General features: G+C 42.2%; 1 protein-coding gene across 1 annotated transcript in view; it reads left to right on the forward strand.

Moving 5' to 3' along the window:
* Positions 1-11,401, forward strand: part of LOC129843451 (regulator of G-protein signaling 7-like) — a 44,350-nt gene extending 32,949 nt beyond the window's left edge. The window contains exons 3-4 of the mRNA XM_055912162.1: positions 1,009-1,105; positions 11,068-11,401. Coding sequence (XP_055768137.1) covers positions 1,009-1,105; positions 11,068-11,135 — 165 coding nt within the window. The 3' untranslated portion in view covers positions 11,136-11,401. The remainder of the gene's footprint in view (positions 1-1,008; positions 1,106-11,067) is intronic.
* The last annotated feature ends 2,059 nt before the right edge of the window (positions 11,402-13,460 follow it).

A 13,460-nucleotide genomic window follows, 5' to 3' on the forward strand; every position in this document is an offset into this window, starting at 1 on the left:
CCCCAGATTTAGGACCTCATATTGAAGCTAATAGAGACCCCAGATTTAAGACCTCATATTGAAGCTAATAGAGACCCCAGATTTAGGACCTCATATTGAAGCTAATAGAGACCCCAGATTTAGGACCTCATATTGAAGCTAATAGAGACCCCAGATTTAGGACCTCATATTGAAGCTAATAGAGACCCCAGATTTAGGACCTCATATTGAAGCTAATAGAGACCCCAGATTTAGGACCTCATATTGAAGCTAATAGAGACCCCAGATTTAGGACCTCATATTGAAGCTAATAGAGACCCCAGATTTAGGACCTCATATTGAAGCTAATAGAGACCCCAGATTTAGGACCTCATATTGAAGCTAATAGAGACCCCAGATTTAGGACCTCATATTGAAGCTAATAGAGACCCCAGATTTAGGACCTCATATTGAAGCTAATAGAGACCCCAGATTTAGGACCTCATATTGAAGCTAATAGAGACCCCAGATTTAGGACCTCATATTGAAGCTAATAGAGACCCCAGATTTAGGACCTCATATTGAAGCTAATAGAGACCCCAGATTTAGGACCTCATATTGAAGCTAATAGAGACCCCAGATTTAGGACCTCATATTGAAGCTAATAGAGACCCCAGATTTAGGACCTCATATTGAAGCTAATAGAGACCCCAGATTTAGGACCTCATATCGAAGCTAATAGAGACCCCCCAACTGATGTTTATAACAATGTTAAAATGATCTACGTTGGTTTAGATACAAGCATAATGAAACCACTAACACAAATTCATTCAATCTGTTTTTTTGGCCCTAACTTGCTGGTCACTTTTTCCATGTGGTTTCTTCCTTCACAGACTCCATGAAATGATGACCTCTTCCTACATATTTGATCACATGATTCATTTGACTGTTTCCTAGGAACATCGGTGGCTCATCTTCCCCTACTCTCCCCTGACTATTGATGCTGCTGATGTTTGAGATATTCATTCAACCATCTCCTTTCTTTTCCAGATGGAAGATGTCATGGCTCATATGCAAGATGAGAAAAATGGAATTCCGGTCCGCACAGTCAAGAGTTTTTTATCTAAGATCCCAAGTGTTTTTTCAGGTAAGACAATTTTTTTTTATAGTTACAGTAAAAATATGTTTGTGTGTGAGAGAGTGAGTGCGAAAGAAAGATATATATATATAGTATATACAGTTGAAGTCGGAAGTTTACAAACACTTAGGTTGGATTCATTAATTAAAACTCGTTTTTCAACCAACTCCACAAATTTCTTTGCTAACAAACTATATTTTTGGCAAGTCGGTTAGTAGGACATCTACTTTGTGCATGACAAGTAATTTTCCCAAAAATTATTTACAGACAGATCATTTCACTTAAAATGTTCTGTATCACAATTCCAGTGCGTCAGAAGTTTACATACACTAAGTTGACTGTGCCTTTAAACAGCTTGGAAAATTCCAGAAAATTATGTCATGGCTTTAGAAGCTTCTGATAGGCTAATTGACATCATTTGAGTCCATTGGAGGTGTACCTGTGGATGTATTTCAAGGCCTACCTTCAAACTCAGTGCCTCTTTGCTTGACATCATGGGAAAACCAAAAGAAATCAGCCAAGACCTCAGAAAAACAATTGTAGACCTCCACAAGTCTGGTTCCTCCTTGGGAGCAATTTCCAAATGCCTGAAGGTACCACGTTCATCTGCACAAACAATAGTACGCAAGTATAAACACCATGGGACCACGCAGCCGTCATACCGCTCAGGAAGGAGACGCGTTCTGTCTCCTAGTGATGAACGTACTTTGGTGCGAAAAGTGCAAATCAATCCCAGAACAACAGCAAAGTACCTTGTGAAGATGCTGGAGGAAACAGGTACAAAAGTATCTATATCCACAGTAAAACGAGTCATATATCGACATAACCTGAAAGGCTGCTCAGCAAGGAAGAAGCAACTGCTCCCAAACCGCCATAAAAAAGCCAGATTACGGTTTGCAACTGCACATGCAACTGAAAAAGATCGTACTTGTTGTGGAAATGTCCTCTGGTCTGATGAAACAAAAATAGAACTGTTTGGCCATAATCACCATCATTATGTTTGGAGAAAAAAGGGGGAGGCTTGCAAGCCGAAGAACACCATCCCAACCGTGAAGCACGGGGGTGGCAGCATCATGTTGTGGAGGTGCTTTGCTGCAGGAGGGACTGGTGCACTTCACAAAATAGATGGCATCATGAGAAGGACAATTATGTTGATATATTGAAGCAACATCTCAAGACATCAGTCAGGAAGTTAAAACTTGGTCGCAAATCGGTCTTCCAAATGGAAAATAACCCCAAGCATACTTCCGAAGTTGTGGCAAAATGACTTAAGGACAACAAAGTCAAGGTATTGGAGTGGCCATCACAAAGCCCTGACCTCAATCCCATGGAAAATGTGTGGACAAAACGGAAGAAAACCTTTCAAGAAGGTTTCAACAGAGATAGATGACGAACGGCGACATTCAAACACGTAAATACATTCATTGCTACTTATTACCAAAACATGTGGCGGTTCGTGTGGAAGGTATTAGATTAATGTGAAGACAGTCCTAGAATGTTTCCACGATAAATGTCCCCTTTTTCTCTATGTATGTGTATTCTGTGTTATTATTTAGTTAGTTAGTAAATAGATAATTAAAACTAATTTGTATAGTACTGAATGATGAGGTTGGGGTTCTTGCAGATCCAAGAAGGTTACGACTGTTCCGAATGAGACTGATATGAGGTAATGATTAATACGTGACTGTTATCGATATATATAACTTATATATATCTTCTAGAGTTTAATTCTGGAGACGGTAACTCGTTAAACAACTTCTTCCGTGGTGCCCCCAAATTCCTAATGAGTTAAATGTTTCATAGTTCATTAAATCGGGTAACATTTAAACATAGTGGATTCAATAAATAACACTCATCAGATATAATGTACATCACTTCACAGAATACTAACCTCAACATTAAAACCTTCCAAATCCATATTCCATACCTAAAACCTTGATTTTGAACCAAAATACCTGAATGGACTGGTGGAGCTGGATGGCTGTCAGAGAGCTGGCTGGTCTATGGACTGGTGGAGCTGGATGGCTGTCAGAGAGCTGGCTGGTCTATGGGCTGGTGGAGCTGGACGGCTGTCAGAGAGAGCTGGCTAACCCTAACCCTAACCACAGCCAGAAGAGGACTGGCCACCCCTCATAGCCTGGTTCCTCTCTAGGTTTCTTCCTAGGTTCTGGCCTTTCCAGGGAGTTTTTCCTAGCCACCGTGCTTCTACACCTGCATTGCTTGCTGTTTGGGGTTTTAGGCTGGGTTTCTGTACAGCACTTTGAGATATCAGCTGATGTAAGAAGGGTTATATAAATACATTTGATTTGATTTGACGGCTGTCTGAGAACTGGCTGGTCTATGGACTGGTGGAGCTGGAAGTGTGTTTTAGTGCTGTTTTAGTGATGCTGCTTCCTGTGTAACCCTGGATGCTGCTTCCTGTGTAACCCTAACCCTGGATGCTGCTTCCTGTGTAACCCTAACCCTGGATGCTGCTTCCTGTGTGACCCTGGATGTTGCTTCCTGTGTGACCCTAACCCTGGATGCTGCTTCCTGTGTAACCCTAACCCTGGATGCTGCTTCCTGTGTGACCCTAACCCTGCTTCCTGTGTAACCCTAACCCTGGATGCTGCTTCCTGTGTAACCCTGGATGCTGCTTCCTGTGTGACCCTAACCCTGGATGCTGCTTCCTGTGTAACCCTAACCCTGGATGCTGCTTCCTGTGTAACCCTAACCCTGGATGCTGCTTCCTGTGTGACCCTAACCCTGGATGCTGCTTCCTGTGTAACCCTAACCCTGGATGCTGCTTACTGTGTAACCCTAACCCTGGATGCTGCTTCCTGTGTAACCCTAATGCTGGATGCTGGATGCTGCGTCCTGTGTGACCCTAACCCTGGATGCTGCTTCCTGTGTAACCCTAACCCTGGGTGCTGCTTCCTGTGTAACCCTAACCCTGGATGCTGCTTCCTGTGTAACCCTAACCCTGGATGCTGCTTCCTGTGTAACCTTAACCCTGGATGCTGCTTCCTGTGTGACCCTAACCCTGGATGCTGCTTCCTGTGTAACCCTAACCCTGGATGCTGCTTCCTGTGTAACCCTAACACTGGATGCTGCTTCCTGTGTAACCCTGGATGCTGCTTCCTGTGTAACCCTAACCCTGGATGCTGCTTCCTGTGTAACCCTAACCCTGGATGCTGCTTCCTGTGTAACCCTAACCCTGGATGCTGCTTCCTGTGTAACCCTAACCCTGGATGCTGCTTCCTGTGTAACCCTGGATGCTGCTTCCTGTGTAACCCTAACCCTGGATGCTGCTTCCTGTGTGACCCTGGATGCTGCTTCCTGTGTGACCCTAACCCTGGATGCTGCTTCCTGTGTGACCCTGGATGCTGCTTCCTGTGTGACCCTAACCCTGGATGCTGCTTCCTGTGTGACCCTAACCCTGGATGCTGCTTCCTGTGTAACCCTGGATGCTGCTTCCTGTGTGACCTTGGATGCTGCTTCCTGTGTGACCCTAACCCTGGGCGCTGCTTCCCGTGTAACCCTGGATGCTGCTTCCTGTGTAACCCTAACCCTGGATGTTGCTTCCTGTGTAACCCTAACCCTGGATGCTGCTTCCTGTGTAACCCTAACCCTGGATGCTGCTTCCTGTGTGACCCTAACCCTGGATGCTGCTTCTTGTGTAACCCTGGATGCTGCTTCCTGTGTAACCCTTGATGCTGCTTCCTGTGTAACCCTAACCCTTGATGCTGCTTCCTGTGTAACCCTGGATGCTGCTTCCTGTGTAACCCTAACCCTGGATGCTGCTTCCTGTGTAACCCTGGATGCTGCTTCCTGTGTGACCTTGGATGCTGCTTCCTGTGTGACCCTAACCCTGGATGCTGCTTTCTTTGTAACCCTTGATGCTGCTTCCTGTGTAACCCTAACCCTTGATGCTGCTTCCTGTGTAACCCTAACCCTGGACGCTGCTTCCTAACTGAGTGTTGTGTAATGTACCAGCAGAATTATGGAACCATGCTGCTGGATACATGATCTTAGAAGGTACAGGTCTGACGCAGTACTACTCTCTCTGATACTACTGGAACTGCTTCCTGTGGGGGCTGTCATGTAGTTGAATGTAGGTTAAAGTTATCAGAGAGGATCAGATGGTTTCAGAGAGTGTTTTTGGAGTAGAGGAGGGTCGAGGACTCTGTCAATAACACAGGTAGCTAGTGCCCTGCTCTCCAGATGGTTACGCAAGTCTGCAGAACACTGGAGTAGAATTTAGAACACTAGAACATTAGAATAGTCTGCAGAACACTGGAGTAGAATTTAGAACATTAGAATAGTCTGCAGAACACTGGAGTAGAATTTAGAACATTAGAATAGTCTGCAGAACACTGGAGTAGAATTTAGAACATTAGAATAGTCTGCAGAACACTGGAGTTGAATTTAGAACATTAGAATAGTCTGCAGAACACTGGAGTAGAATTTAGAACATTAGAATAGTCTGCAGAACACTGGAGTTGAATTTAGAACATTAGAATAGTCTGCAGAACACTGGAGTTGAATTTAGAACATTAGAATAGTCTGCAGAACACTGGAGTTGAATTTAGAACATTAGAACATTAGAATAGTCTGCAGAACACTGGAGTTGAATTTAGAACACTAGAACATTAGAATAGTCTGCAGAACACTGGAGTTGAATTTAGAAAACTAGAACATTAGAATAGTCTGCAGAACACTGGAGTTGAATTTAGAACACTAGAACATTAGAATAGTCTGCAGAACACTGGAGTTGAATTTAGAACACTAGAACATTAGAATAGTCTGCAGAACACTGGAGTTGAATTTAGAACACTAGAACATTAGAATAGTCTGCAGAACACTGGAGTTGAATTTAGAACACTAGAACATTAGAATAGTCTGCAGAACACTGGAGTTGAATTTAGAACACTAGAACATTAGAATAGTCTGCAGAACACTGGAGTTGAATTTAGAACACTAGAACATTAGAATAGTCTGCAGAACACTGGAGTTGAATTTAGAACATTAGAATAGTCTGCAGAACACTGGAGTAGGATTTAGAACATTAGAATAGTCTGCAGAACACTGGAGTTGAATTTAGAACACTAGAACATTAGAATAGATTTACATTTAAGTCATTTAGCAGACGCTCTTATCCAGAGCGACTTACAAATTGGCAAGAGGGTCTGCAGAACACTGGTGTTGAATTTAGAACACTAGAACTTTGGAATAGAATCAGAACACTGGAGTTGAAGTGTCTGTCACCTGGTGTGTCCTGCACCATGAGGGTTGATAAGGCTGTAATTAAAGTCTAGTGCCTTTCAACAGTAGTGTTCTATATAGGGAATAGGGCTCTGGTCAACAGTAGTGTTCTATATAGGGAATAGGGCTCTGGTCAACAGTAGTGTTCTATATAGGGAATAGGGCTCTGGTCAACAGTAGTGTTCTATATAGGGAATAGGGCCCTGGTCAACAGTAGTGTTCTATATAGGGAATAGGGCCCTGGTCAACAGTAGTGTTCTATATAGGGAATAGGGCTCTGAATGGAGCCTTTATTCTGATTGGAGGAGCAGTGAGTAGTGCTGTCCATGGTGCTGAATGGAGCCTTTATTCTGATTGGAGGAGCAGTGAGTAGTGCTGTCCATGGTGCTGAATGGAGCCTTTATTCTGATTGGAGGAGCAGTGAGTAGTGCTGTCCATGGTTCTGAATGGAGCCTTTATTCTGATTGGAGGAGCAGTGAGTAGTGCTGTCCATGGTGCTGAACGGAGCCTTTATTCTGATTGGAGGAGCTGTGAGTAGTGCTGTCCATGGTGCTGAACGGAGCCTTTATTCTGATTGGAGGAGCAGTGAGTAGTGCTGTCCATGGTGCTGAACGGAGCCTTTATTCTGATTGGAGGAGCTGTGAGTAGTGCTGTCCATGGTGCTGAACGGAGCCTTTATTCTGATTGGAGGAGCTGTGAGTAGTGCTGTCCATGGTGCTGAATGGAGCCTTTATTCTGATTGGAGGAGCAGTGAGTAGTGCTGTCCATGGTGCTGAATGGAGCCTTTATTCTGATTGGAGGAGCTGTGAGTAGTGCTGTCCATGGTGCTGAATGGAGCCTTTATTCTGATTGGAGGAGCTGTGAGTAGTGCTGTCCATGGTGCTGAATGGAGCCTTTATTCTGATTGGAGGAGCAGTGAGTAGTGCTGTCCATGGTGCTGAATGGAGCCTTTATTCTGATTGGAGGAGCTGTGAGTAGTGCTGTCCATGGTGCTGAATGGAGCCTTTATTCTGATTGGAGGAGCTGTGAGTAGTGCTATATGGAGCCTTTATTCTGATTGGAGGAGCAGTGAGTAGTGCTGTCCATGGTGCTGAATGGAGCCTTTATTCTGATTGGAGGAGCAGTGAGTAGTGCTGTCCATGGTTCTGAATGGAGCCTTTATTCTGATTGGAGGAGCAGTGAGTAGTGCTGTCCATGGTGCTGAACGGAGCCTTTATTCTGATTGGAGGAGCTGTGAGTAGTGCTGTCCATGGTGCTGAACGGAGCCTTTATTCTGATTGGAGGAGCAGTGAGTAGTGCTGTCCATGGTGCTGAATGGAGCCTTTATTCTGATTGGAGGAGCTGTGAGTAGTGCTGTCCATGGTGCTGAACGGAGCCTTTATTCTGATTGGAGGAGCTGTGAGTAGTGCTGTCCATGGTGCTGAAAGGAGCCTTTATTCTGATTGGAGGAGCTGTGAGTAGTGCTGTCCATGGTGCTGAATGGAGCCTTTATTCTGATTGGAGGAGCAGTGAGTAGTGCTGTCCATGGTTCTGAATGGAGCCATTATTCTGATAGGAGCTACTGTCAATACTGTAGGAGCTGTGAGTAGTGCTGTTCATGGTGCTGGATTGAGCCTTTTATATTCAAATCGTATGGGTCTATTAGAATCATATGGGTCCAAAGAGGGTCTATTAGAATCATATGGGTTCATAGAGAGTCTATTAGAATCATATGGGTCCATAAAGGGTCTATTAGAATCATATGGGTCCATAGAGGGTCTGTTAGAATCATATGTGTCCATAGAGGGTCTATTAGAATCATATGGGTCCATAGAGAGTCTGTTAGAATCATATGGGTCTATAGAGGGTCTGTTAGAATCATATGGGTCCATAGAGAATCTGTTAGAATCATATGTGTCCATAGAGGGTCTATTAGAATCATATGGGTCCATAGAGATTCTATTAGAATCATATGGGTCCATAGAGGGTCTATTAGAATCAAATGGGTCCATACAGGGTCTATTAGAATCATATGGGTCCATAGAGGGTCTGTTAGAATCATATGGGTCCATAAAGGGTCTATTAGAATCATATGGGTCCATAGAGAGTCTATTAGAATCATGTGGGTCCATAGAGAGTCTATTAGAATCATGTGGGCCTATAGAGAGTCTATTAGAATCATATGGGTCCATAGAGAGTCTGTTAGAATCATATGGGTCTATAGAGGGTCTGTTAGAATCATATGGGTCCATAGAGGGTCTGTTAGAATCATATGGGTCTATAGAGGGTCTATTAGAATCATATGGGTCCATAGAGGGTCTGTTAGAATCACATGGGTCCATAGAGGGTCTACTAGGATTGTATGGTTCCGTAGAGTGTTTGTGTGTGTGCATCTCTACAGTATATGTTTATGTGATTTAGATCGGACCAGGTTTGTATTCTGTGCCTTGGATTTTATTTCGGCAAGGCCTTGCTTTTTTTTCACTGTGAAATTACGTTGTAAAATAAAATGCTCCATAGAATTTACACTGATTGTATGTCATTTTATTTGATTAGCTAACCGTGATTAACGGCATTCAGGTAAATATAGACACTTGACTTGTTTATCCAAACCCAGCAGTTGGCTTTGTGTGTTCTGTGTTCTAATCTACATTCTAATGTCGTCTCTGCAGATTGAATCCTAGTCAGACTTTTCCCTTTATTCTGTAATGTAGTCTCTGCAGGTTGACTCTGACTCTCTTTTCCCTTGATTCTGTCTGGTCCTTAAGAAATGGATTGAGGTGCGGTGAATGTAGACTGCTAGGAGATTGGATTGGAGAGCGGTGAATATAGACTGCTAGGAGATTGGATTGGAGAGAGGTGAATATAGACTGCTAGGAGATTGGATTGGAGAGAGGTGAATATAGACTGCTAGGAGATTGGATTGGAGAGAGGTGAATATAGACTGCTAGGAGATTGGATTGGAGAGAGGTGAATATAGACTGCTAGGAGATTGGATTGGGGAGCGGGGGATATAGACTGCTAGGACAATGGATTGGGGAGCGGTGAATATAGACTGCTAGGAGATTGGATTGGAGAGAGGTGAATATAGACTGCTAGGAGATTGGATTGGGGAGCGGTGAATATAGACTGCTAGGAGATTGGATTGGAGAGCGGTGAATATAGACTGCTAGGAGATTGGATTGGAGAGCGGTGAATATAGACTGCTAGGAGATTGGATTGGAGAGAGGTGAATATAGACCGCTAGGAGAATGGATTGGGGAGAGGTGAATATAGACTGCTAGGAGATTGGATTGGGGAGCGGTGAATATAGACTGCTAGGATATTGGATTGGGGAGCGGTGAATATAGACTGTTAGGAGATTGGATTGGGGAGTGGTGAATATAGACTGCTAGGAGATTGGATTGGAGAGCGGTGAATATAGACTGCTAGGAGATTGGATTGGAGAGAGGTGAATATAGACTGCTAGGAGATTGGATTGGAGAGCGGTGAATATAGACTGCTAGGAGATTGGATTGGAGAGAGGTGAATATAGACTGCTAGGAGATTGGATTGGGGAGCGGTGAATATAGACTGCTAGGAGATTGGATTGGGGAGCGGTGAATATAGACTGCTAGGAGATTGGATTGGGGAGCGGTGAATATAGACTGCTAGGAGATTGGATTGGAGAGCGGTGAATATAGACTGCTAGGAGATTGGATTGGAGAGAGGTGAATATAGACTGCTAGGAGATTGGATTGGGGAGCGGTGAATATAGACTGCTAGGAGATTGGATTGGGGAGCGGTGAATATAGACTGTTAGGAGATTGGATTGGGGAGCGGTGAATATAGACTGCTAGGAGATTGGATTGGGGAGCGGTGAATATAGACTGCTAGGAGAATGGATTGGAGAGCGGTGAATATAGACTGTTAGGAGATTGGATTGGGGAGCGGTGAATATAGACTGCTAGGAGATTGGATTGGGGAGCGGTGAATATAGACCGCTAGGAGATTGGATTGGGGAGCGGTGAATATAGACTGCTAGGAGATTGGATTGGGGAGCGGTGAATATAGACTGCTAGGAGATTGGATTGGGGAGCGGTGAATATAGACTGTTAGGAGATTGGATTGGGGAGCGGTGAATATAGACTGCCAGGAGATTGGATTGGGGAGCGGTGAATATAGACTGATAGGAGATTGGATTGGGGAGCGGTGAATATAGACTGCTAGGAGATTGGGGAGCGGTGAATATAGACTGCTCGGAGATTGGATTGGGGAGCGGTGAATATAGACTGCTAGGAGATTGGGGAGCGGTGAATATAGACTGCCAGGAGATTGGATTGGGGAGCGGTGAATATAGACTGCTAGGAGATTGGGGAGCGGTGAATATAGACTGCCAGGAGATTGGCTACAGTAAGGAAAGGAGAGCCGTGCTGATGTTCCAGACTCACCTCTCCTTTTGATATGCACGTAACAATATACCGTACATGAGAAGAGACATTTATGTAAAGTTATTTAAATATGTTATTTTTTCCGCTCACATGTTTTTCATACCAGCAGAAGCAGAATGTTGAGTGTTTTGTTTTGTCTTGCAGAATGTTGAGTGTTTTGTTTTGTCTTGCAGAATGTTGAGTGTTTTGTTTTGTCTTGCAGAATGTTGAGTGTTTTGTTTTGTCTTGCAGAATGTTGAGTGTTTTGTTTTGTCTTGCAGAATGTTGAGTGTTTTGTTTTGTCTTGCAGAATGTTGAGTGTTTTGTTTTGTCTTGCAGGTTCTGACATTGTACAGTGGATGATCAAAAACCTAAACATTGATGATCAAGGTAAGATTTATTTATGATGTTATTTACATTCAATGTGCCTGTTTTTGGTGTTGATGTATCATTGGAAATGTCAGCAACTCAACTGTTTCATATCTAATGTTTTGGTTTTCCTAATGAAGGATCTGAACGATTCAGACTCTAAATTCCTAGAAATCCAGAATGATCCAACAACCATTCAAATACATTACTTTGTTTCCTCTGAAATGCTTCAGATTTTTTAACATTCAATGTGATTTGACTTGTTGTATCAAAGCCATCAGTTTAATAGTCTTGACTTGTTGTATCAGTGCCATCAGCTCAATAGTCTTGACTTGTTGTATCAATGGTCTTGACTTGTTGTATCAATAGTCTTGACTTGTTGTATCAATAGTCTTGACTTGTTGTATCAATAGTCTTGACTTGTTGTATCAATAGTCTTGACTTGTTGTACCAATAGTCTTGACTTGTTGTATCAATAGTCTTGACTTGTTGTATCAATAGTCTTGACTTGTTGTATCAATAGTCTTGACTTGTTGTATCAATAGTCTTGACTTGTTGTATCAATAGTCTTGACTTGTTGTATCAATAGTCTTGACTTGTTGTATCAATAGTCTTGACTTGTACCAATAGTCTTGACTTGTTGTATCAACAGTCTTGACTTGTTGTATCAACAGTCTTGACTTGTTGTATCAACAGTCTTGACTTGTTGTACCAATAGTCTTGACTTGTTGTATCAATAGTCTTGACTTGTTGTATCAGTGCCATTTGCTCAATAGTCTTGACTTGTTGTATCAATAGTCTTGACTTGTTGTACCAATAGTCTTGACTTGTTGTATCAACAGTCTTGACTTGTTGTACCAATAGTCTTGACTTGTTGTATCAATAGTCTTGACTTGTTGTATCAACAGTCTTGACTTGTTGTACCAATAGTCTTGACTTGGGTTATCAATAGTCTTGACTTGTTGTATTAACAGTCTTGACTTGTTGTATCAATAGTCTTGACTTGTTGTACCAGTGCCAATTGCTCAATAGTCTTGACTTGTTGTATCAACAGTCTTGACTTGTTGTATCAACAGTCTTGACTTGTTGTATCAATAGTCTTGACTTGTTGTATCAATAGTCTTGACTTGATGTACCAATAGTCTTGACTTGTTGTACCAATAGTCTTGACTTGTTGTACCAATAGTCTTGACTTGTTGTATCAATAGTCTTGACTTGTTGTATCAATAGTCTTGACTTGTATCAATAGTCTTGACTTGTTGTATCAACAGTCTTGACTTGTTGTATCAATAGTCTTGACTTGTATCAATAGTCTTGACTTGTTGTATCAAAGCCATCAGTTCAATAGTCTTGACTTGTTGTATCAGTGCCATTAGCTCAATAGTCTTGCCTTGTTGTATCAATAGTCTTGACTTGTTGTATCAGCCATCAGTTCAATAGTCTTGACTTGTTGTATCAGTGCCATTAGCTCAATAGTCTTGACTTGTTGTATCAATAGTCTTGACTTGTTGTACCAATAGTCTTGACTTGTTGTATCAACAGTCTTGACTTGTTGTATCAAAGCCATCAGTTCAATAGTCTTGACTTGTTGTATCAGTGCCATTAGCTCAATAGTCTTGACTTGTTGTATCAATAGTCTTGACTTGTTGTACCAATAGTCTTGACTTGTTGTAACAATAGTCTTGACTTGTTTTATCAATAGTCTTGACTTGTTGTATCAATAGTCTTGACTTGTGGTATCAATAGTCTTGACTTGTGGTATCAATAGTCTTGAATTGTGGTATCAATAGTCTTGACTTGTGGTATCAATAGTCTTGACTTGTGGTATCAATGGTCTTGACTTGTTGTATCAATAGTCTTGACTTTTTGTATCAATAGTCTTGACTTGTTGTACCAATAGTCTTGACTTGTTGTACCAATAGTCTTGACTTGTTGTGCCAACAGTCTTGACTTGTTGTATCAATAGTCTTGACTTGTTGTACCAATAGTCTTGACTTGTTGTACCAATAGTCTTGACTTGTTGTATCAATAGTCTTGACTTGTTGTACCAATAGTCTTGACTTGTATCAATAGTCTTGACTTGTATCAATAGTCTTGACTTGTTGTATCAAAGCCATCAGTTCAATAGTCTTGACTTGTTGTATCAGTGCCATTAGCTCAATAGTCTTGCCTTGTTGTATCAATAGTCTTGACTTGTTTTATCAATAGTCTTGACTTGTTGTATCAATAGTCTTGACTTGTTGTACCAATGGTCTTGACTTGTTATATCAATGGTCTTGACTTGTTGTATCAATAGTCTTGACTTGTTGTATCAATAGTCTTGACTTGTTGTATCAATAGTCTTGACTTGTTGTATCAATAGT

The sequence above is a fragment of the Salvelinus fontinalis genome, unplaced genomic scaffold, assembly GCF_029448725.1.
Source record: "Salvelinus fontinalis isolate EN_2023a unplaced genomic scaffold, ASM2944872v1 scaffold_0137, whole genome shotgun sequence".
Lineage (NCBI taxonomy): Eukaryota > Metazoa > Chordata > Actinopteri > Salmoniformes > Salmonidae > Salvelinus > Salvelinus fontinalis.